This window comes from Cheilinus undulatus, linkage group 2 (assembly GCF_018320785.1).
Source record: "Cheilinus undulatus linkage group 2, ASM1832078v1, whole genome shotgun sequence".
Lineage (NCBI taxonomy): Eukaryota > Metazoa > Chordata > Actinopteri > Labriformes > Labridae > Cheilinus > Cheilinus undulatus.
The window spans coordinates 54,011,876-54,035,782 of NC_054866.1; the positions used below are offsets into that span (position 1 = coordinate 54,011,876).

At 41.3% G+C, this 23,907-nt stretch overlaps 1 protein-coding gene across 1 annotated transcript in view; it reads left to right on the top strand.

Moving 5' to 3' along the window:
- Positions 1 to 23,907, top strand: part of si:ch211-137a8.4 (golgin subfamily A member 6-like protein 2) — an 89,315-nt gene that overhangs the window by 48,226 nt on the left and 17,182 nt on the right. The window contains exon 2 of the mRNA XM_041796252.1: positions 20,999 to 22,535. Coding sequence (XP_041652186.1) covers positions 21,200 to 22,535 — 1,336 coding nt within the window. The 5' untranslated portion in view covers positions 20,999 to 21,199. The remainder of the gene's footprint in view (positions 1 to 20,998; positions 22,536 to 23,907) is intronic.

The following is a 23,907-nucleotide window of genomic DNA, read 5'->3' on the forward strand; positions in this document are numbered from 1 at the left end:
AGCATTATCAGAAATGCATGCAGGTCAGCCGAGGAGACCTCTGGAGGAAAATGAGAGCAGATGTATGTTGTGGGGGGGTTTTTGCCTCGTACTAAAAAGTCATGATGCTGTTGTCAACGTCCTCAGAGTTCAGAATCACAAATCCCTTTTTCTCGCACTGAACAGTTACTGCATCAGACTTTCCTTGGAGGAACTTAATGTTGATTGAAATGTCGCTGTGGTAGCAAACGTTGCTTGGAAAGTCTGTTTACATGTGCTGTGGACTGAAATGTTTGCAGCATGCATTCATTTTTCTTCTTTTACTTCTTTTCAATTGTTCCCTTTTCTCTATGTGTATCATTTGCAAGTGATTTCTCGTGTTTATGAGTGAGTGAAGGCTAAAATTTTGTTTATTAGATCAAAAAATATCTGCCATTAATCTTACAATTTCTGTAATTGCTCACAGTTAAATGAATCATTTTGATTGTATTTGAAGATTCCACTATTTGGATTTAAAACTGTTTTTGTGTCATTTTGGATATTTCTGCTGTCTTAAACTTCCTGTTGAATACGGAGCTGCTTTTATAGATTTTAGTTTGAATTTAACAACCGAAAAGGAACGTGTTATGGATCGTTCAGATTTCTTCTGACTCATCCACTGTGATGTCTGTGAGATTTTAAAGTGAAATGAGACTTTAAGGAAGGAAGGACTATTTTACATCACTGTGGCTGCAGGGATGCTGATGTGGATGAACCAAAGTGTGCTGAAAGCGTGCACTTATTGTACTTATTGTGGATCTTAATTGATCCTGATTAATGCAATTAATCTTCACGGCCCTAACATGAAGCTTAGTCATGAATCTAAGGTCGTCTACACACTAGACTGGCTGCACTGGCTGCAGTAATGATTCCACAGATGTGAGATCTCACAGGAACTCACATGATCAAACGTGACTTCATAAGAATAACACATCTGAAGTCCCACCTTGTGTGGCACTCATGTTGTAGCCATAGTCCTACAGGCCAGTCCTCCTCGCTGCCATGTTTTTGGCCCCATAAAGTCCATGACATGTTGTGAGTAATGCCTCCCGGTTTCTTCCCTTTCATTGGCTGTTGCTGGGTCTATGTTTTGTCTAAGAAAGCCTGAATTATAAATATCAAGCATGTTTAGTAGCATCATGGAGGCTCAATCTGGATCAGGAACAGAAAAATAACCATACTGACACCAAACATTTGACTTATAATAATACGTTTCCAATCAGGCTTTGCTCCCCTGGTCTTTGACTTGGTGAAATCGTGGCTAAAAGCCTCTAGTGCAGAGGTTTTTCATTGAAGGTAACAGTCAGAAAAAGGATGACGGGGCCTCTTAAATAAATCCTATCTTTGAGTTTGGTTAAACCAATCCGGTTAAGATGGGTTAAGATTTGCTTAGGAGGCGAATATGCTTAGAACAGTGATTCTCAATCTTTTCAGCCCACAACCCCCAAAATAAAGGTGCCAGAGACCGGGGACCCTGCTGTGCCTGGAGGTGGTTGAACACAGCCATGCACATTTAACCTGAAAAATAAATACTCTTATCAAAGAAACAATCTTTTGTAATCATTCATGTAGTAGCATTGTAATAGCCTTCTTATGTAAATGTAAATCCCCCTGGTTAAGAAAAAAATAAATAAAAAATTAAATGGTTTAAAAATTGCTTCAATGGGTTAATAATGGCAAAAAAAATGGGGGAAAAGGTGGTGAAATTGGATTTTAGATGTAGCAGAAATGGTTTAGAAGTGGCAAAAAATACATAACAATGGCAATAAAAGGGCAAAAATTGGCATAAATAGTGGTTAAAAGGAGTTAAAATGTGACTGAAAATGTTTTAAATTGGCAAGAAAGGGTTAACTGAGAAAGAAAAGGTATGCAGATACTGGCAGAAATTGTTAAACTGGCAAAAATGGACATATCAAATGGTGAAATGTGATTGAAATGGGAAAATTGGGTGTAAAAAGTGTTTAATAGGTCAACAGAGGCAAAATTAAGCTTAAGTGGCAAGAATTGATTTGGAAATGGCAAAAACAGACAAAAAAAGTGGTGGAAACAGTTTAAAACTGACAAAAATAGGTGTTAAATGGTAAAAATGTGTTAAAACTAGTGGGGAAAAGGGAGAAAATTTTTGACAAAATGGGTGTAAAGTGGCAACAGCATAATTTTAAAAATAATTTTAGTTTTTTAGGGCAACTGAAGACTCCCTCTCAGTGTCTTGCGACCCCCAAAGGGGTCCCAACCCCAAGGCTGAGAACCACTGGCTTAGGATAAACAGCTTTCCATTTTTGGCTGACAAGCCGAATAGCAAAATCATTGATTTTGGGGTGGCCAATCACATCAGCCTTGCCCACCACTGGAACCACCCCTGGGGAGGAGGGGAACCACGCTAACGGCTCATCTCCACACACAGACAAGCAGATAAGGGAGCACATGAGCACAGCTGGCAGCTTTGAGCTGTTGTGATTCTTTAGTTTTTACTCAGGAAGGATGGAGACAGCTGTATTTTGGTTGTAAGTATGTCTATTTGTTCTTCCTGTCAAAATGTTTGTTTACAGAAACATGTTGTATATATATGATACGAGGCTCTGACATGGTGCTGGTGTGGATTCGGGCCCTTGATGTTTGGGGAAATCCGGCTTAAAGTGGATCTTAAAATGACCACCCGTAAGATATTTTACACAAACAGATTTAGCAGTTGTGTTTTCATATACACATGTTCAACACGTTCATTCAGACTATCAAAACTCAAAGTCTCATGTTGTCAAATGCCACTTTAACATAAACAAGCTCGACGTGGCTAGCTGTTCCTGCTACAGCCACTGTTGGAGTGATTTCAGCTCTCTTTGTCAGTTGTTTTATCGCGTTGTCGCCACAAATCAAGAAGTTGCTCCTCTGTTCCACACAGCTTCATCTTTACTTTCCCTGCATGGCTGTGTTTGTTGTGCTTCCTCCTTCTTTCAGCTTACTTCCTGATTGCAGAGTTAATTTTGGCAGCTATTTTAAATGTAGTATTAGTCTTTGGACTAAATTAACTTTTAATTGTATAGTTTTGGGTTCAGGTAAAATCACAGCATTCTGATAAGAGCAATGCAAGGGAGTCTGGACTCTAATTCAAATTTGACAACTTTATTAATCCCTGAAAGGGCGATTGGTGTGGAGCAGTTTGTACATGAAAACAGATCAAACTCAGTGACACAGAAAGCAACGACACCAGGCCTTAGTTAACCTTTCGCTTACTACTGAATGCTTAAATAACTGTGACCTTTCATGGTTTGCTATTATGTAACTGCACAGCCTGACGTTGCATTTGTGATTGCAGTTAGATCATTCTGCAGCAATCGTTTTAGTCTTCTTGACAAAAACTAAACCTTATTTAGTAAGAGCTCCTAGCATCAAAAATCTATTTTTACCTCATCTAAGTCTAGTTTTCCTCTTGGATAATAGTCAGTCAACTAACTGCATGGCAACGCAGGGTTAGCGCTGTTGACTCAGCACAAAAAGGATCCTGCTTCACTTCCTGGTCAGGACCTCTCTGTGCAGAGTTTGCATGTTCTAGCGTACGTCTGAGTTCTCTCCAGGTACTCCAGCTTCCTCCTACCACCAAAAAGGTTAACTGGTGACTCTAAATTGCCCGTAGGCGTGAAAGCGCCTGGTTGTCTGTGTCTATATGTCAGCCCTGTGATTGGCTGGCGCCTGGTCTAGGGTGTACTCCGCCTCTTGCCCGGTGATAGCTGGAATAGGCTCCAGCCCCCTTCGAGCTGAATGGGATATGCCAGGGGTGTCAAACTCAATTAGAGCTGAGGCCGGATTCTGGATTCAGGTCAAACCTGAGGGCCTAACAGGGCCAACATTAACCATGACTGTCAACCTCATTTTCACCAGTGATAAAGTATGAAAAAAACAGCACTGATGATAAATCATTCTGAAATTCAAAATGAAAAAAAAAAAGGTAAGTTTAAAGGCTCGAATCTGAGATAAAAATTCTAATTTATCATTTCAAAAGATCAGAACACGATATCAAAAATAGAAAAAAAAATGTTTTTAAAGAGCAAATATATGTGGAGAAAGTTAAAATCATAAGTTTGAAAGGTCAAGATATGAGATTGAATTTGAACTCATGAGTTTAAACATCAAATATGACTCAAAATTTTAAATTGTGAGTCTGATTGTTCAAAAGTGGGATCAAAAAGCCAAAATTAGGAGTTTAAAATGTCAAAGTATGAGCTAGAATTCAAAATAACGATTTAAAATTTTAAAAATGTGATCTAAATTCAAAATTGGGAGTTTCAAGGGTTTAAATATGATATAAAAAGTAAAAAAATATGAATTTAAAATATCACAAATATGAGAAAAAAAATTGAAATCATGTGATTAAAAGTCAAAATATGGGATTAAAAAGCCAAAGTAAGGAGTTGAAAAGGTCAAAATATGACTTAAAATTTAAAATTGGGACTCTGAAAAAATATATGACATAAAGTCCAAATTATGAGTTGAAAAGGTCAAAGCATGAAATGAAAAGTCAAAATCATAAGTTTAAGTTGTAATCTTGAGATGCAAAATTGAAAATATGAAATAAAAACACATTTTTCCCCCCACATTCTTGACTTTTTATCTAATTTGTCTGACTCTTCACTCTTTCTGAATTTTTATACTGGAGGAAATCTGCAGACTTCATACTGGTGGACCAGTTAGAATACAAATATGATATGATCCACGGGCCGGATATAATTGTTCCGTGGTCCGGATTTGGCCCCCGGGCCTTGAGTTTGACAACCGTGGGATAAGCGATGTAGGACATGGATGGATGGTTGGCTATTATTTCATGTAACAGTTGTCGTAGTTAGCAGTTTAATATTTATAATTTCACATCAGAGCATCTCTGATGGTCTTCTGAGCAGAGCTAAATCACTCTGACCACACCTCAAGATAACGTGTAGAACCATCTGATAATGTGGAGACGCTGACTTTGGTCAGGAGGAGGGAGTCTGGGTACTCTACTTAAGAAGTACAACACAGTCAGGCATAACTTCTCATTCCATGGCCATATTTCATTTATTTTTAGAGTTTGCAGCGGGCCAATTAAAATTGGCTGGTGGCCACAGTTGGCCAGTGGGTTGAAGTTCTGACACTCCTTGTCTGCTGTGTTGCAAACCTACCTGCATGAATCATCAGTCAGAGGGAGTGTTTGCTAGAGAGATGAGTCAGTGTCAGTCAGTAAACGGATATGACATGAATGTAAAAGTCCAGTATGGCAGCAGAAATGCGGCCTGTCTAAGCAGTGTGACACCTTAACTAGCACCTTTAGCTAAAAGAGTCTAATTACATGTCAATGCCTTCACACGGCCCTTCAGGCAGGATCTAAGCTCTGCATTTACATTTCCACTTTAAAGCGCTGACGGGAGAGGCATCTGCACCACAAAGGGTTAAACTGGCCGTGTTTGTGTGTGAATGCAGTCCCTGTTGATAGCAGGAAGGTGTGAAGAGGAGGGCTATTATCACAGTGTGAAGAGGGAAACAGTGATTGGCCACTCGGCTCCGACTCCCCATTGACCTCTATTATAGCTGCATTAACAAGAGAATTAGATTGTCATCAGCCGGCAAAAACACATGCAGCTTGAAATGCACCCGAGTGGCAGCCAGAGCGCTCACGTGACAAACTCTCCACCAACTCTGAGACTCAGTCAAATAAAGGAATAAAATCTGTGATAGGACGGCTGAAGAACGGGACGTTATCGTCTGTCTGATGAAGATCATCACCAGACTGGAGCAGAGAAACAGTCCCAATTCTGTTTGTTTCACATTAAAACAAACATAGCTTCCACCCAGTCACCTGGAAATCAGGATATTACCCAAGTTTTTATGTTTTCAAGGAATTGGATTTCAACAGAATGGCATTAAATTTGCCAAAATGACCCAGATTTACATCTAGAGTCTCTTGGTACACAGCGAGAATGACAAAAAGAAAGAAAGAAAGAAGTTGCACAGACAGATAAGATGCATTTAGGCTGGTAGTTTGGGACTGGGAGAGGGCTGCAGGGCTGATATCAGAGGAATGGTGGAAGAAAATACGGCAAAATATCTCTGATGTATGAAAGCCTGTGGCAGACGTGTATTCATAGATTTACTTTGCTCTGGTTTGCTGGACATGGAGTAAGTTTTTATTCTTTATCCTTACTTTTATATCCTGATATCTTTGATAAAATTGTCATCAGGAAAGTAGGTTTTCCTATGATTATGTCTGAATTTCTTAAGGCCTTAAAAAACACCAAAAAGTCTATTATAACAGCAAAAAAAGAGTGAAATAAAAGTTTAGCCCTGTTGTTAGTTTTGTACCATTAAAGTTCCAAACAGCAACATTTTTCATTGAGTTAATTATTTTGAAAATTTGGGTTGTAGTTTCAGATGCGATGTGACTTTCCACAAACTAAGGCTGTCAGGATTAATCGCTTTAATTGTGATTCATTAAGATCCACAGTTCAATCAGGAGACACTTAATATGTGTTTAACAATAATTCATTTTACAGTTTTAGGGAAAGAGAAATGTGCCAAGTCTTTGGATGATTTGGATTATTTCATGAATGTGAAGTTGCAGTGAGACAAACGGCAGGAATAGGATACCCCGCCCCGCCCCACTCCATGGAGTCAGATCACTGGTAGTGGTGTTGATGAGGCAGGATCAGATGAGGAGCAGTCTTATGAAAAGCTGGAACAGGAGCCAATGAGGAGGAGACCTGTGAGGACATGGACTAGATGCTGATGAACTGAATGGAGGTAGCTGGGGTGGAGGATAGTTGCAGTGTCCACACTGAGAGGACAGACCGACTGAAAGAGAGGATAACAGATCTAAATATGACAGGTGCATGACGATTGGCCAAACCAGGCTGTGGCAGAATCTGATTATCTTAGTGAATGTGTGAATCAGCTGATCACCAGAGGGGGGAGAGAGAAAGAATGGAAGAAGGGAGAGATATGAATGAGTAGAAACAGTCTTGCTGCTTGAACCTGAGGTCCATGTAGTGCAATGATTTTTCCCTCTGCCAAGGATTTATGTGATCAGGTGGGTTTGTTAGTTATTTAGTTTGTTAGTTTGTTTGTTTGTTTGTTAGCAACATCACTGAAAAAGTTATGGATGGATTTTGATGAAATTTTCAGGAAATGTCAGAAATGGCATGAGGAAGAACTGATCAGATTTTGGGAATGATCCAGATCACAGTCTGGATCCAGGATTTTTTTAAAGGATTCATTACTATTGGGAGATAGGGCTAATGGCAGAGGTCTGTGCTGTTATCACTTTACACCAGGAGATGGCGGACATGAGTAACTTCAATCCCCGCAGCATTTGTGGGTGTGTTTCTATTCAAAGTTTTGGAGTTTATAGAGTTTGAAAGACACATGCCCGGTCGGGGAGACGATTTGGAGCATAACAGAGAGAAAGGCAGTGAATTGTAGCGAGAATACTCACAATGCTGGGAGGAATAGAGGAATATTCACCCTCTGCCATGATTTCCAGTCGTCCAGTGAGACCATGGGTGAGACTGTCAGTGCGTCTGTTGGCACCGGCAGGTGATGCTTCCACCATGACAGTCCACCTATAGTGAAGCCTATGCTTTGCCTCACCATGTTTCCACCCCAACGGGGAGGGAGTAATCGGCGAATGCTGTAGTGGGGGCACATGGGGGCGGATCCAGGAATTTTTTTATGGGACTCTTCACTATTAGGAGATAGGGCTAATGGTGGAGGACTGTGCTCTCCGAATGCTTTTCTAGTTTAAAATTGTAATTGATTTCATGTAGGAGTGTGTGTAAACAAACCAACTGACAAAGCAAAGAAGAGCGACGGAGTCAGAACTACCATGACGGACTGAAAACAGGCTAATGTTGGCGAGAAATACCAACCAATGAGTCACTGACATTACCATAGCAACAGGCTAGTGTTGTTTATCATAGGGTCATTTTTTTGTATTTTAAAATTACACTTGTGTGTCATTTTACCTTTTTTATATATCTTAAAATCAAGGGGAGCAGTGGTATGCTGTTTAGCTAATGAAGCTTGTGGAGCTCTGGTTAGATCAGAACAACTGTTCAGGATGTTGACGGGATGTTTCTGAGAGCTGGCTCCTATTGAGAGCAATGGGACTATGTTTACTGTGTTCAAGAGATGAGACGATGCGAGCGCCCCTTCTTTTAGTATTCACAACTTGACAGTTGACAGTTTAGGGTTAAATGTTGACCCTGTTGGGCCCTCAGCTTAGACCTCAATTCAGAATCCGGCTCCTCGTGACTGAGTTTGACCTCTCAGCTCTATCCCCTTTTTGGGACGGGTAGGTAAGCTTGGCCCCTTCGGAAGGGTGCCAAAAAAGAAGGACGGTAGGGGTCAGTCTTTGGGACCCGTTCCAACTTTTGCTAATGGAAATGAAAAATCACGCACCGTTACAAACTGAACCAGGGAACAAATGACCTATAGAGGTCAGAGGTTAGATGTTTTTCTGTTTAACAATGCTCATAATTACCAGGAGGAAATTCAGCATCCTGACATCAGAGCTTTCTGCTGCTCTATAACATGCTGTGAACAGTCGTTTTATAAATATCTGACTACTTATGGCAGTGATGTCAAACTCAATCACAGCAGGGGCCGAATTCTGAATTTGGGTCCAACCTGAGGGCCGAACAACATTTTACCATTAACTGCCAACCTCATTTTCACCAGCAATGAATTATGGGGAAAAAACCTTAGCACTGATGATAAATGGTTCTGAGATTTAAAAAAAAGTAAAAAATGGTAAGTTTAAAGGCTAAAAATCTGAGATAAAAATTCAAACTTATTCGCTCAAAAGGCATTTAAAGTCAAAATCACGTTTTTAAAAAGGCAAATAAGAGATTGAAAGTTTAGATTATGATTTTTAATGGTCAAAACATGGGATAAAAATTTGAAATCATGAGTTTTAAAGGTCAAATTATGAGATAAATGTCAAAATCATAGGTTAAAAATGTCAAAAGCTGAGAAAAAAAATTTAATTTGGAGTTTCACAGGTCAGAATATTACTAAAAATTTAAAATTGAGGATACAAAAGGCCAAATTATGACATAAAAGTCAAAGGAGTTCAAAATGTCAAAACATAAGAAAGAAAAAAAAAATCAAAATCTTGAGTTTAAAAGGTCAAAATATTAATTTAAATTTTAAATTGAGGATCCTAAAGGTAAAACATATGAAAAAAAATCAAAATATTAAGTTTAAAAGGTCAAACATTAATTAAAATTTTAAATTAAGAATCTTAAAGGTAAAAAATATGAAAAAATAAAAATTTTGAGTTTAAAAGATCCAAAATATAACTTAAAATTTTAAATTGAGGAACTTAAAAATAAAAAATAAGAAAAAAAAATCTTGAGTTTAAAAGGTAAAAATATTAATTTAAATTTTAAGTTGAGGATCTCAAGGTATAAAAAATACCAAAAAAATCAAAATCTTGAGTTTAAAAGGTCAAAATATTACTCAAACATTTTAAATTGAGGATCCTTAGGTTAAAAAAAAAAATAAGAAAAAACAATCAAAATCTTGAGTTTAAAAGGTCAAAATAGTACTTAAAAATTTTAAATTGAGGATCTGAAAGGTAAAAAATAAGAAAAAAAAGTCAAAAATGTGAATTGAAAAGGTCAAACATGAAATAAAAAGTCAAAACCATAACTTTGCCTGATTACAGTGAGATGCAAAATTTAGAATATGAAATGAAAACAGAAATGTATTTTCCCACATTCCTGACTTTTTATCTAATTACTCAAACCAGTGAGCCAGTTATAATAAAAGTATGACATGACCTGGTGGGACAGACTGTGACACGGGCCGGATTTGGCCCCCGGGCCTTGAGTTTGACACCCCTGGGTTATGGGTTTGAACAATATTCTCAGTAGAAATAATCAATATGCCTGCTATTTTCAGAAGGTATTTGCAGCTGTAAATGATGTCTAGAAGAATCTGAGGGACCGACCATCTAAATCCAGCTTAAATAGCGGTACAGATGAGCTGTAATGGTGCAGCCACACATGAACATCCACAGGCAGGAGGGCTCTTGTCTCTCACTCAATCTGTATTGAATTTCCACTGAACCTTGTTTCAACCTGTTTAACATCCGAGCAGCGTGTCCTTGATTTTCTTTTTTCAAATTTGACTTTAAAATGAGGTTATAGGAGTGATTGCTGGGATCTCGCTTCACGTTTTAGTGATTAGAAAATGAAGATGAAGTCAGGGATGCAGAGAGGCAGACAGATGCAGACAGATCGACTGAAACCGAGATAAAGACTGACAGGAAGGAAAAGATAGAGACGCACAAATAAATAGAGATACGGAAACAAAAGGACAATGAGGAGGAGGACAAATGCCACGCAGACGATGACAGGAAAAATGTTCATTAAAAAAATATAACAGGGATGAAAAGAGAGAAACTGGAGGAGCAACAGGGAGAGAAAACAGCAGAGGAGAGAAAGGCAGCGAGAGGAGAAAGCATGACAGGGTGAAATGAGACAGACAAGGAGAATCCAGACAGTCAGACAGACAGACGGACGGATGAAGGTGAAGAATCAGACGAGACGCCTCCCAATCAGCCCATGTCTGCACCAGTCCTCCTCTTCCCCCCATTCTGCACCCCCACCCCCCTCTTTTTTCCCTCCCATCCCTCCATTTTGTCGTCCTCCTCTCTCCGTCTGATACTGCTCCAACACCTCGGGGCTTCAGCCTCACATCCACCATCCAACACGCTAATGCTCCTCTGCTGCTGCTGCTGCTGCATAATCAGCCACCAAGAAAAAAAATCCTCCCAAAATAAAGACAAACTGAAACAAAGGCAAGCTCCGTCTCGTGCGGCTCAACGTGCCTCAAACAGCTGGGTAGAATCCAGAAGAATCACACATTTATTAAAACTGTGGCACCTTTTTAAAGCTGCAGCTAGGAAGGTTTGTTTCCTCTCCTTACTGTCGTCTGATTCATACTTTTAAAGCAGAAATAAATTCTGCAACGGTTTGAGCTAATCAAGAGAACACAAGCCATGCCTTAGATGAGAGCTAAATGAGTCAACATCTTGGGAAAACAAGCAATATTTACATGAATGCACAAGAAGATAGAGAAAACTTAAACATATGGATCCACATCCTGTTAGAGAAGGGGTGTCAAACTCAAGGCCAGGGGGCCAAATCTGGCCCGTGGTACAGTAAAGCCCGGTCCGCAAAATCATTAATATATTTATTAATATTTATTAATATTTTTTATCATAACTGTCCCACCAGTATGAGGTCTGCAGATTTCCTTCAGTATAGAAATGTAAACTTAACACTAATTACTTAAAATGTCCTTAAGTCATAAAAATGTGAGAAAGTAAAGAGAAAAAGAAGTATAGCTGTGTTATAGATACTCTACATTACTATAAATATTACTTTTTATCAAACATTTGACCTTTAAGATTCACAATTTTAAAAATGTATTTATATTTTGGCCTTTTAAACTCATGATTTTAAATTCATTCTGATATTTTGACTGTAAAAAATGTATAATGTACAATTTTATCTCATAATTTGAACCTGAAAGCTCATAATTTGACTTTTTCCCCTCTTATTTTCACCCTTAAACTCATTATTTTGTTTTCTATCTCGTATTTTGACAGTTAAAACTGATGATTTACAATTTTATTTATTTACATTTTGAAATCTATTTCATAATTGGACTTTCAAAACTGGTGATTTTGGGGTTTTTTTGTTCATATTTTGACCCTTAAAACTCATTGCTTTGTATTGTATTTCATATTTTGACTGTTACATTTCAGGATTTACAATTTTGTCTCATAATTTGACCTTTAAAATGTAACATTTTAAACTCTATCTCATATTTGAACCTTTAAAACTCAGTATTGTTAATTTAATCTTGAATATTTACCTTTAAAACTCATGATTTCAGCTTTTTTTTCTCATGTATTTGACTTTTAAAAACATTTTTTTGGACTTTTAATCTCATGTTCTGACCTTTTGAACTAATATGTTTGATTTTTTTTTATCTCAGACATTAAGTCTTAACTTACTGACTGCTTATTTGACTTTAAATCTTAAAAGCATTTATAATTTGTGCTTAGTCTTTTTTTTATTACTGGTGAAAATGAGTTTGACGGTTTGTTATTAAATGTTGAAATTATTAGACTTTCAGGTTAGACCTAAATTCAGAATCCGGCCTCTGCTGGGATTGAGTTCGACACCCCTGTGTTAGAGTATCCTTATGGGCCCCCCAAAAACTGTTAAAGTACTGGAGTGACGCCGTCTGGTGCCATCTTTTGAAGGCTATCTGTGGTGGTCAGCGTATTGAAATTACATTCAGGCATGGGCCTCCCCAAAATGCAACTATGCAGACCAAAGATCCTGTGATAAATGGCCCTGGGTAACTGCAGGCCAGGAGTCTACAGGCATGCAGACGATGATACAGCAAGTCAAAAGTGCTCGCTGGAGTCCAACGTGCATTTTCTGGTCTGTTTCTCTTGAGTGCTAAAAATCCCCCAGGAACTGGCATAAAACTGCACTGCTTTTTTTTTCTTTCTTTCTTTCTTTTTCTTTGACACTCAAGGATTGTGGGTAATGTAGTAGTGTTGACTGGGATCATGAACAAGCCATGTTTTTCTGAAATTGAGGCCAGTAAGATATGAAATTGTGTCTTCTTGGTGAGCATACAATCTTTTCAAACTCATTAAAGACGTGGTCAGTCTTCCTTGAATGGTTCTGACATGATGTTGTGGCTGATAATGGACAGAGGAAGGAGGGAGTGGGCGTGTCTTATCCCCCTCCCTCACAGTCCTGTTCAAGTTGTTCTAAAGGCAGTAATGGAGGTTTCAGGATAGATGGGGTTTAGTTACTCTTTAAGGAAACGCCATGAGTCGTATCAGAGGGGAAACAAAAAGCAGAGTCTCCTTAAGTTTTAGGTGTTATATGTTTCCATACACAAGTAAACGAAAGCTGTTGTACCTTTGCCTGCAACAGTAGACAGTGAAGTCTTTATCAGGAGCCATGAATGAGGCTGGAGAATCAGGCGTGAGTTAAACATGGGTATAAAGGGACAAACAACTGTCCTTGTCATGTAAAATGAAAGTAAAGTGAGCCCTAATCTTGGAAAGGAGGAGAACTGGTGGACAGGACCGTTCATCCTGTGTGGAGAAGTGTTTCACATGTTGTTTGACGGTCTAAAAACTCTTCGGTTGGAGTAAAATTGTGCCTCAGCAGGCGTTATCCTAGGAAATACTTGTGCCATTCATATTCACGATTCATGGAGTCCCCATGGGGCTTTGGAGAGACTTTCTACAGACTTCTAAAGGGTCAGCTTGGACGTGTTAAGACTCTGCATTCATATTCATGGAAAGAAGTGAAGTGTAAAACTCCAGCTTGCATTGCACTTTCTCCACTTCAGACACAGTTGGTGTTTTAACTGGAATAATGGTGCAGTAAGAATGACATTTTCAAGACTTGCAGAAAGTTTAAGGTGATTAAGAGTATTATACAATTAGCCTGTATCCTGCAGAAGCACAGAAAGAAACAAATGGAACAGAGAGCAGAGCAGACAGGACTACAGCTGCAAGTAAAGAATATCACAAATGCAGCCACCAAGGCTGAATTATTGATTCCCAGAATACTAGATAAAGAGCTCCATGATCCGATTCAGCTGCTAATGCGGCTCTCCAAACATCCTGAACAAACGTATCGCTGAATTAATGAAAGCTTTCATGGACTGTTGTAACTGCAGACATAAACTGAGTGAGACCTGTTCAGCAATGAGCAGCTCTGACGGAGCGTGCACTCATCATGGACCCAAGATAAATCGCTCACGGATGAGGTCCACTGACCCCCGAAAGGCAAAATACTGCGCTCCAGCAGAAACAGAGGCCCTGACACATGTAGGTGGCTGATGTGTAGGACGGTGATTGGGCTTGTTTTTGCATCAGTCTCCCAGAGACTTATTGGTGTTCATCGTTTTCACCTGCTGAGTAACACTCTTGAATCTAATATTGGCTGATAGTAACAGTGTGTAACTGCTTTTGTGTGCAGGGTGGAGGTGTTCATTTCTGTCCCTAGGCTGTCAGCAGAATAAATGAAGTGCAGAGCTCACAAGCTAACAGCAATTTGAAGCTCAGAATAGTAAACGAGAGATGATGCGGCGGTGGGGGCAGGCGGAGGCCATGGGCCAGGTTCATGAGGTCATGTTTACAGGACAGACTAGTACATCTGAAGATCACGTCAGACTACCTCTCTGATTTTTAAAGGTGTTTTTACCTCTTAAAGACAGCCTTCTAGCAGCTTTTATGGTCATTTTTCCGTGTTAAAGCCAACAACACACAATCTGTTTTAATTGCAAATTCATACTTGTGTCAGGTCAATAACAAGCTCTGTAAATTTTTGCATGCATGCAAATTTGTGTCAAAAACAGCCCTATTGAAATCCATTAAACCCACTATTTCTTACCCCTCATGCATTAGGCTTTCATTCTGGAGTCTTTGCAACAGAAACAAAATTTGAACAAAAGCTGTTCAGCTTTCCATCATACCATACGAACACAGCTGAGGTCAGTCAGCCAGGTCTTAAACTGAGGTGCAGTGTCCGATTCCTAGTGATGCAGACTCTCTTTGCTTTACCGTTCCATTCATGATATCGCTTAACCTTGCAGAGCAGATGGATACGCCCGTTTCCTTGTTTCTCACTGGCGAATCCATCTTGCAAAGCTCCCATCTGAACCGTTTGGGCCCGATTAGAAAGTGACAGGACCAATCAGCAATGAGGGGCAGTACTTTCAGGCCTGGCGGAGTCGTGACATAAACAAGCAGCAGCAAGAGGCCGGTGCGATTGGCGGAATAGCTTAGCGTAGATGCTGCTAAAGCGCCAGTTTTATCAGAACTTGATGACATTTCTTCATTAAAAGAAGAACAAAGAACAGCAGTGAGTTGTTTTCTGTTCAAAAATGACAAAAGTCATGTACTAACATGTCTACAGTCGGCATGTTTCGCGTTATTCCTCAGTAGCTGCACACGCGCAGCTCAATAGCAGCTATGTCACGTGTTTTGTTGCTCTGATTGGCCCGTAGAGATCTGACAGACAGAACGTTAATCCAATCATAGTCTGAGTTTTTTTCAAAGCCTCTGCCTTTTCTCAAACGTTTCCTATTGAAGCTTTTCCAGATGGATGTGTGAAACACATCCATCTGACGTGTCAGGTTAGATAGCGCTCTAATGCAGACATGATGCCATCTCTGGGTCAGGTTTGGACACACAACCATGCATTCCAGAAAACCAGCTGAATATCTCATTCCAGTTATCATTATGTTATGTCCAAAAAGGTGGGACAGAGAGCCTTTGGCAAGTGTTCTAGGTGACTAGAAAAGTCCAATAACCGCCCTCCCTTGCCCCACCTACAGGAACTCTGGAGCTCACAATTTGGGTAGCACTGCACTGGGCAATCCTTACCATGCCTGAGCATGCTTGATCACCAAAGTCCAGTTTGTTTAACCAGAGTGAGTGCGCCATTCCGTGCTCGAGTATGGGACACTTCTTTGGCTCATGCACCTTGGGTAGAGGTGGTCTTTGACACAGCACAGTTGCTCATGTTTGCACACAAGCACAGGTGCACAGATCAGAAATGGCATTATTGATGTAACTTTTCCTCTCAACAATAATTTTAAACAACGGCGGAGTGTTAATCCGAGTTTATACAAAGACTCGTGATGAGATAAGTTGAAACTGCATGCATATTTTACTTTGTTTGCATTTGTTGTTAAGATAATCCTTAACATTTCAATCATATCTGGGTACTAGAGAGTGATTCATCAATAAATCATTGTCATCACCTTTGTTGGGTGGCAGTCAAAACTGCACATACGAACACAAAAATGCTGTGCTAGCTGTGAGTGGTTGTAACCAAGCTATCTGCTGAGAATGATTAATTCTCCACAAATTCAGCTCCTGCAGGCTTGAATTCTCATGCATCAGCAAGTATAGCACTGTACTTCCTGCTTACATGCTCAGCTGATGGAGGAGACACTTATCATTTCAAAATTTCCCAGCATGAATATTCTACTGTGGACAAACATTTGTTGGCATTTGTAGCGTTTCAAAATAAGATTTTCATTTCCCTGCTACCAGCTGTCTACAACTTGAAAAGCTGAACTATAGACACCATCAGATGGTCTGATTCAAACTGTGACAGCTCAGATCAGGCAGCTGTGGCCATCGCCAGAGACGGTCTGACATGTTTGCATGGCGTGGAGAAGCTTTGGTCTGAACTGAGTTTTAGAGATAACCTTGCATAGCAGATTGATTTGACATTCAGTCGGTTTGTGCTGAACAAAAAAACCTCTCAGACCAATCAGCATCGTTTAAGGAGAATGAGGCGGTAGGTATTTGTTGTGTGAGTGGGTGGATATAACGGCTGCTGGTGGGGTGACTAGCCTGGATTTAGCCATAGCGACAGTTTTGTCAGAACTGGAAATGGGTTTGCGATCGTTACTGGAGGGATCTGTTAGTGTTTCCAGTGGCTGCTGCAGGGGTAGCTGTTAGCTCGGATGTAGCTGCAGGAAAGTGGCAGTTTGAACGGAACTGGACAAAAGCTTGTCTTGGCAGAGAAGACGTTTTTGCACATCTCTGTTGCCTTGCCATCAGTTTTGTTCACGAGATGCTCCACCATCAACAACCTGAGGCAGTGGTAGCCTGTTAGCTCAGGAGAAGCACATGCGTACAACCTCATTTTGTCTTGTTGCTCTGATTGGTTCTGAAAGTGGAAGGCAGAACATTTGTCCAATCAGCTTCCAAGAATTTTTTTTTTTTTTTTTTTTTTTTTTGCCTTCCCAGATGAATGTGAAAAATCCATGCTGTCGAGATATGAAACAGTCTACTCTGCAAATATTTTAGTGATAATGCCTCAAACCTAGCAAAGCACTTTTGCCTTTATATGTGTTGGGAAATGTTCCTGCCACACTACAATGGTGAAGACAAAGGTTAACCCTTAAGAGTTCCTTGAATATCCTAAAAAATGTGTCCCTAATAATAAAAATTGCCAATTTCCTAAAATCAGCTATAAAAATATAATGTATTAATGTTTATTTTTCATCTTTAAACAAGTCAGTCTTTTAAAACTATTTTACCCTGAAATATACATATCAAATATTAATTATATTTTGTGGATTTTAACCTTTTAAAGGCCAGTATGTTTACACAACTCCACTGTTTTTAATAGAAAAAAATCACAAAAACTCAATTAAAATGCACACGCCACTGTCCAACATCAGCAGTCACACACACTAATCAAGTCAGTAGCAAGGCACCCTTGAAGAAAAAAGAAATTTTGCTGCACAAACTGGGAAAAGTAGCGCCATCTGGTGGACAAATACAAAAATCCAAAATTTAAAGCTAGTAGTCAGAAATGAAATCTTAACATGAAGGAATGCATTAGTTAACATTTAGACAGATGTGGGATCAAGAAATGTAATTTTCAGTGGTTTTCAATGGGACATTTTTGGTCCTTAGGGCCAAATGTGTCGGTTTTTTTGTGTAGTGTAGACATTTCAGGCTAATTTAATGACCCGAGACAGCAGTTCTCAAAGTTTTTAAAAATGAATATACTCTAGCAAATTTAAGCTATATCCATTCAACACAGACAAAAAAAATTGAAAATAAAAAAAACTGAATGGTGCAAAATGTCCCTATGGATTTCTTAAAGGTTAACAGGATAGACATGCAGGAATAAACAGTAAATGTGCAGTACATTCCTTTTTGTAAATGATGGCATAAAGGGACTGGTGTTTAGAGCATTGCAGAGCGGGTCACTACAGGAAGTTGCAGGTTTCAGTTCGCCTTGTCTTGAAGTTTTGATCCTGGCTTAGGAGAGTCTGGATGGTTTGGATCGGGACAAAAGTGTAAATATTCATAAAATAACCAGAAATATGCAGTAGCTTGTAGTTGCCAGACAATGTTTGGTCTCAGTTACATTTTTCTGATGATGGCCCATGTCTGTCTTTTCCCCAGCGTCTCTGGGTCAGTAACCTCGCCGTACCATCACAGTTGTGTCATCCCATCGATTGAACAGTTGCGTTTTTTCATGCCGTGCTATTGCTGTTTAAACAATCAATGAGCAAACCAACCAGCCAGCCAGTCCATCTGTTAGTGTATCAGTCAGTAAATTAACTCGCCAGACAGCCATCTCGTCAGCAGTCAAGAGCTAATGGCAGTAAGCCGTCCAGTCAGTCAGTAAGCCATTCAGCCTCGCCATCTCCCAGGCAGTAAGGCACAGAGTACAGCCAGCGAGCCAAGATGGCAGCCACTCAACCAGTAAGCCTTCCAGTTGGTCACCCAGTCAGTCGGTTGTGGCAACAACAGAGTGAGATTATCTGGAGCATGTGATGTATGTGTTTACACCTCTCTCTCTCTGTCTGTCTCACTGTACTCCCCTCCCTCCCCCGCTCGGCCCTCCGTCTCCCGGTGAGATTGTTTCTCCACCTGAGTGCCTCCCTGTCGGCGTCTCTCTGCCTCCTTCAGTCTGACTCACTCTTTCACTCTCTCCGCTGAGAGCGTGTGACTGTGTTCACTAAACGTCTGGACTCTCACAGCTGAAAGTCGGTTACTCCACATCAGCGTGTGACTCACAGATTCATTGATCTGCTGATTCATTCATTGACTTCTGCAAAGGTGTTACAACCAGCCGCGCTGCATTTAAAGGAGAAGTCAACAAAAATCTAAAGGAGACCTTGTAGCCCTCACTTGTTTAAAGGGCCATTCTGCAGTTTTAATCAGCTTGTAAAAACAGTTCTATAATGTCTTCTTCTGGCATCAGAGGGTCTGACTGCGATGATATAAGAGTCATGTCATCAAGTTTGCCTTTGTTTGAGCTTCTTCAGTGGCTCTGGTTTTTGGAGTAATTTCCCCAATTAGATCCAACAATAAGAAAAAACTCATACATTAGCATTAAATCATGAACCAGGCTATCAGGCCTGTCTCACCTCTCAAAGTAAAGTTCCCTTCAACTTTCTTCATAGTGGATTTGATGATTGTGCATTAGTATCCAAGTTAGACCAACCACGAGCTACCTGAGCGTGGACTAAATACAACAACACCAACAATTCTAGAGCATCAAAGCAAAGTTTCTGATTGCTGGGGTCATGGAAATGTCTACCATGTTGTTGTTGATGCCGACCATTCAACCCTTCAGCACAGGGCTTGACATTAACTTTTTTTGCTCACTGGCCACTGCGGCTACTTGTTTTGGAAAAGTTACTAGCCACTAAGCATTTCCACTAGCCACAGATTTGTTGTTGGGAAACTATGTACTATTTGCCAAATTGGGTACATCTGGCATGAGATGAAACACATGCTCCATTTCTCTCTTTAATGGACATTAGGTTTAAATGGCTATTAAAGCAATTACTAACTTAATATAAAAAATCAGAAATGCAGCTGATTTCATAAACATATCTAATTCTCACTCAGACAAATCTCGACCAGAGAATGCTGAGGTTGTGGCACTAATAAATTCCAATGGCCAAAGTGGCTCGTTGAAGTCCATCCACAGCCTAAATCCACCTGCATTTGGCTAGTTGGTGAGTGTAAATGTCAAGCCCTGCTTTTGCAGCTCTAACAGCCTCCACTCTACTAGAAGGCTTTCTACAACATTCTGGAGTGTTTCTGTGTGAATGTGTGTCCATTCATTCTGTAGAGCATCTATGAGGTCAGGCTCTGATGCTGGACCAGGAGGCCTGGCTCACAATCTTTATTCCAGTTCATCCCAAGGGTAGGGTTGGGTATTGGTAGGGTTTTTTTCTGATACCAGTGCTAAATCAATACTGCCTATAAAGTGCTGGTGCCTAAATGGTGTCCAAATCTCTTGCCTTTCACTGGGGTGGCAGGGTATTGAAATTAAGTATTGATATCTGTGTTGTAATTCAGCGCGGCAGGTATCGTATGTTGTACCATGTCGGTTAGGTTTTTGATACTCATCCCTACCCAAAGGATCTCGATGGTGCTGAGGTCAGGGCTCTGTCAGGCCCTTCCACACCAAACTCACCAAACCATGTCTGCATGTCAGAATAGAAAAGGACCTTCCCCAAACTGTTGGAAGCATAGCATTGTCCAGAATGTCAGGGGATAAGGGGTCTAGCCCAGACCCTGAATAACAGCCTCATACATTATCCCTCCTCCACCAAACTTCACAGTTCCACCATAGTCCATGTCGCTTGGCACTGGACTTGGTGATGTGAAGCTTGCATGCAGCTGCTCCCCATTCATGAAGCTCAGTTTTAGTGTTTGCATTAATGCCAGTGGAAGTTCAGATCTCTTCAGAGATGGATTCAGCAGACTTTTATGCAGCACCATGAGCCTTAGCAGTCGTTAACCCCACTTCTAGCTGAGCTGCTGTTGTTCCTAAACTCTTCCACTTTCTAAAAATTGCAATTACAGTTTGCCTGGAATATCCAGCAGGAAGGAAATTTTACCGTCTTATTGCAAAAGTGGCATCATCACAGCACCATACTTGAAGTCACTGAGCTCTTCAGAATGACACATTTAGGATCACACACATCTGTAAATGGAGATTGCATGGCCAGGTGATGATTTTATACACCTGTGGGAGCAGGTCTGATTCAAGCATCTGAGTTTAATGATAACTTTTGTGTGTCTGTCACAACCAAACAACCCCCAGAATACTGATGATGTTTTTTAGGAGCTCCTCTATTGCTCCTGTCTGAATCCTGCGGCCTCCATTATCAGTGACAAAGGAAAAAAGGAAAGTGCTGGTCCCACGTTGATGAACACATGGTGTAAATTTAGGATGTGTGACTGATCAGGAAACATCATAATTGCATTGCATTTCCTGCTGAGATTTTGATCGAATTCATTCCCATTCAGTGCACAGTCTAGACCAGACTAATTGAGTGTCTATGGCACTGAATCAGACTATTAACCATCTGCTTCTCTCTCTCTCTTTCCCTCTCTTTCCAGGAGTTCGGAGGACTAGTAGGATGCTGATTATCTTTCCTCCTCGCCACTGTTCTCCACCCTGCTCTCCATGACCTGAGAGCACCACCACAGCGGGAGGAACGACACACCTGAGAGAGAGCGAGGAAGAGGAGGGCAGAAGGCCAGGGAAGGAAGGAAGGAACCCACTTTTTTTGTTGTTGTTGTTTGTTTTCCTTTTGTGAAATGGCGGCAACGGAGGCCAATGCGGCGCCGGTAGTCCAAGAAGACGGAAAAACCCCTGAAAGCAAGCCGGCGGAGGCAGAGCAGCCGACTAAAAACGCCAACGCAAACTCAGAGACTGTCAACAGTGAGGTTGTCGATAAAGATGGCACAGCTGTCAACAGCGAGGTTGTGGATAACAAAGAGACTGTGAATAATGACACAGCTGCAGGAGCTGAGGAGGCCGAAGCAGCAGAGAGCGGGGACGCAGCAGCTCCTCAGAGCGCAGAAAATGCCTCCGCAGAGCCCAAGACCTCCTTTTTGGACTCCTTCCTCAACAAGAGCGGCCTGGGGAAGGTGATGGCAGGAAGGAAGAAGAAGGAGCAGAGCACAGCGGCTGGCGGAGGAGAAGAAAACGCAGCCGAAGCAGGAGAGAAAGAGGGAGAGAAAGGAGAGGAGGCTGCAGCAGCCGAAGGAGGAGCAGAAGGAGGTGCAGAAGGAGAGGCAGCTATAGAGAAAGCTCCAGAAAATGGAGAGAAAGAGGAGGAGAAGAAAGCAGAGAAGAGCAAATCAGCAGAGGCCAAGTCCACGGTGCGAGACCTGATCAGGAAGCCCGTGGCAAGGATTTTCTCCCATCGCAGCACTGAGAAGAAGGACGGCGCTGCCGGTGAGACCCAGAAACCTGTGAAGGTTCGGTCCAAGTCCCTGGACCGGCTGGAGGATGCTGAAGCACTTAACACCACTGCTGACTCCACCATAGAGGAGGGAGGAGCAGCAGGAGGCGCAGAAGGAGGCGCGGAGGGAGAACAGAAAGCTTCGTCCTCCTCGGCAACCACCAAGCACATGAAGCGCTGGCACTCCTTCAAGAAGCTCATGGCCCAAAAAGCTCATAAGAAGAGCGGCGGAGGAGAGGAGGGCAAGGAGGAGGGAGCAGATGGAGAAGGAGGCGGAGACTCCTCCACGCTGGACTCCAAGGAGTCGGGGCAGAAAAGGTGGAAGCTGAAACGCTCCTGGACATTCCAGGGCCTGAAGAGGGACCCGTCTATGGTCGGCATCAGCGGCAAGGCCAAGGGCTCCGACAAAGACTCTGCTGACAAGCCGGAGGAGGGAGCGGCGGGAGGAGTGGAGGAGGGAGAGGAGGCCAAGCCTGATGGGGGAGAAGAGGAGGGGAAAGCAGAGGGAGGGGAGGAGAAGGCTGAAGGAGGAGAGGAGGAGAAGGCAGGAGGCGGGACAGTGACACAACACGCCAACGAGATCTGGACATCCTTCAAGAAGCGCGTCATCCCCAAGTCCAAACGCGCCAACACGGAGTGTGCCCCGGGTGCAGAGGATGACGCCGCTGCAGCTGCCGCCGGGTCGGGTAAGATGGCAGTTAAATGAGCCTGATCATGATAAGCTGCAAACATTTAACCCTTTAAAGGGTGCTCTTTGAAAATACTTTAAACCCTAGAATATTCTAAGACATTTTTACTGTTTTCTTCATGATTGGTGAAAACCAAAGTCCCACATCTTTACAGTAAAATAGATTGTTTTGGCCTTCTATAGATCTGATTGGATAATTCATCAACCAATCAATGTATGGATAAATATTGATGGATTATTACACCCCTACCAGCAGCCTTACCTTTTAGGAAACCTAAAAAATATATAAAAGCTATAATAATTTTATCAGTAATGTGGCAAACCATAAAAAACTGATACATGCCAATTAGGCAGAATTAAGGTGTGACTATCAGTCGAAGGGTCTGACAACATTACCGAAAAATCCCTTCAAAGACAGACTTTTATTTTGAAAGGGGATGTTGATTTTTTAACCACAAACAAATGTTTCAGTTGCTTTTTCCCCAAGCCACCAGACTGAAACAGCGACTTCACCACAGATCAGCTGCTGGTGTAATTCGGCCCCGATCGGTGTGTCTGTTTGGATTTTTGTGTGGTTCTGGTGTTTAAAAGGCAGAGCCTCGATCCAGCACGATATTTGTGAAGATATTCACCAAGCGGAGCCGTGATAGACCGGCAACTCTTGTGTTTAGCAGAGCTGAATCACTGTTTTTACCAGTGTAGTCTGGCAGCTTTGAGGAGAGCCAAGTATGACTGTTTCTGCTCATCAAAGAGCGGTGTATCTCTAAATCAGCCTTTCCTGTGAAGTGATGCAGTTTGATCAGGTTTCAAGATGTCAGTGCCATGGTTGCAGGCTGAAGAATTCAAACCTAAAAATGTCTGAAGAGAGGAAAGACAAGGTTTAAAAACAAATATGCTTTAAAATGTCTTTAAGGGTGCACTCAGAAAAGGGCCTGTTGTTCTATACTGTGGTCAAGCACCCCTCCTAAGTTCTCCACAGGCCTCTACTCACATTGCTCCAGGCTTATTTAAACCCCATTTACACAATGCATCAACAGGGATTTACGTACATCAGTCTTGGGAATATAGCCATGTTTCCATCAGGGGGTCCGGTTTGATTCAGTTCAGTTTGGTATGGTTTGGTACGCTAAACCCCAAAATAGTTTGCGTTTCCACAGACACCCGTGCTCTCACCTGGGTGGGCGGGGCTGTGAAAGCATGCATGTAAAGTCACAGACAGCGCAAGTCAGCTGTTCCAGCTGCAGAGTTATAGAAAGGATGAGTGACAGAAATCAGTCAGGAATAAGCAGTAAACAGCTTTATTTCAGCGGAATGTGCTTTTTTAAAAAATAACTACATTTTAATGACGTTAACTGCTGTCAGTAAAGATC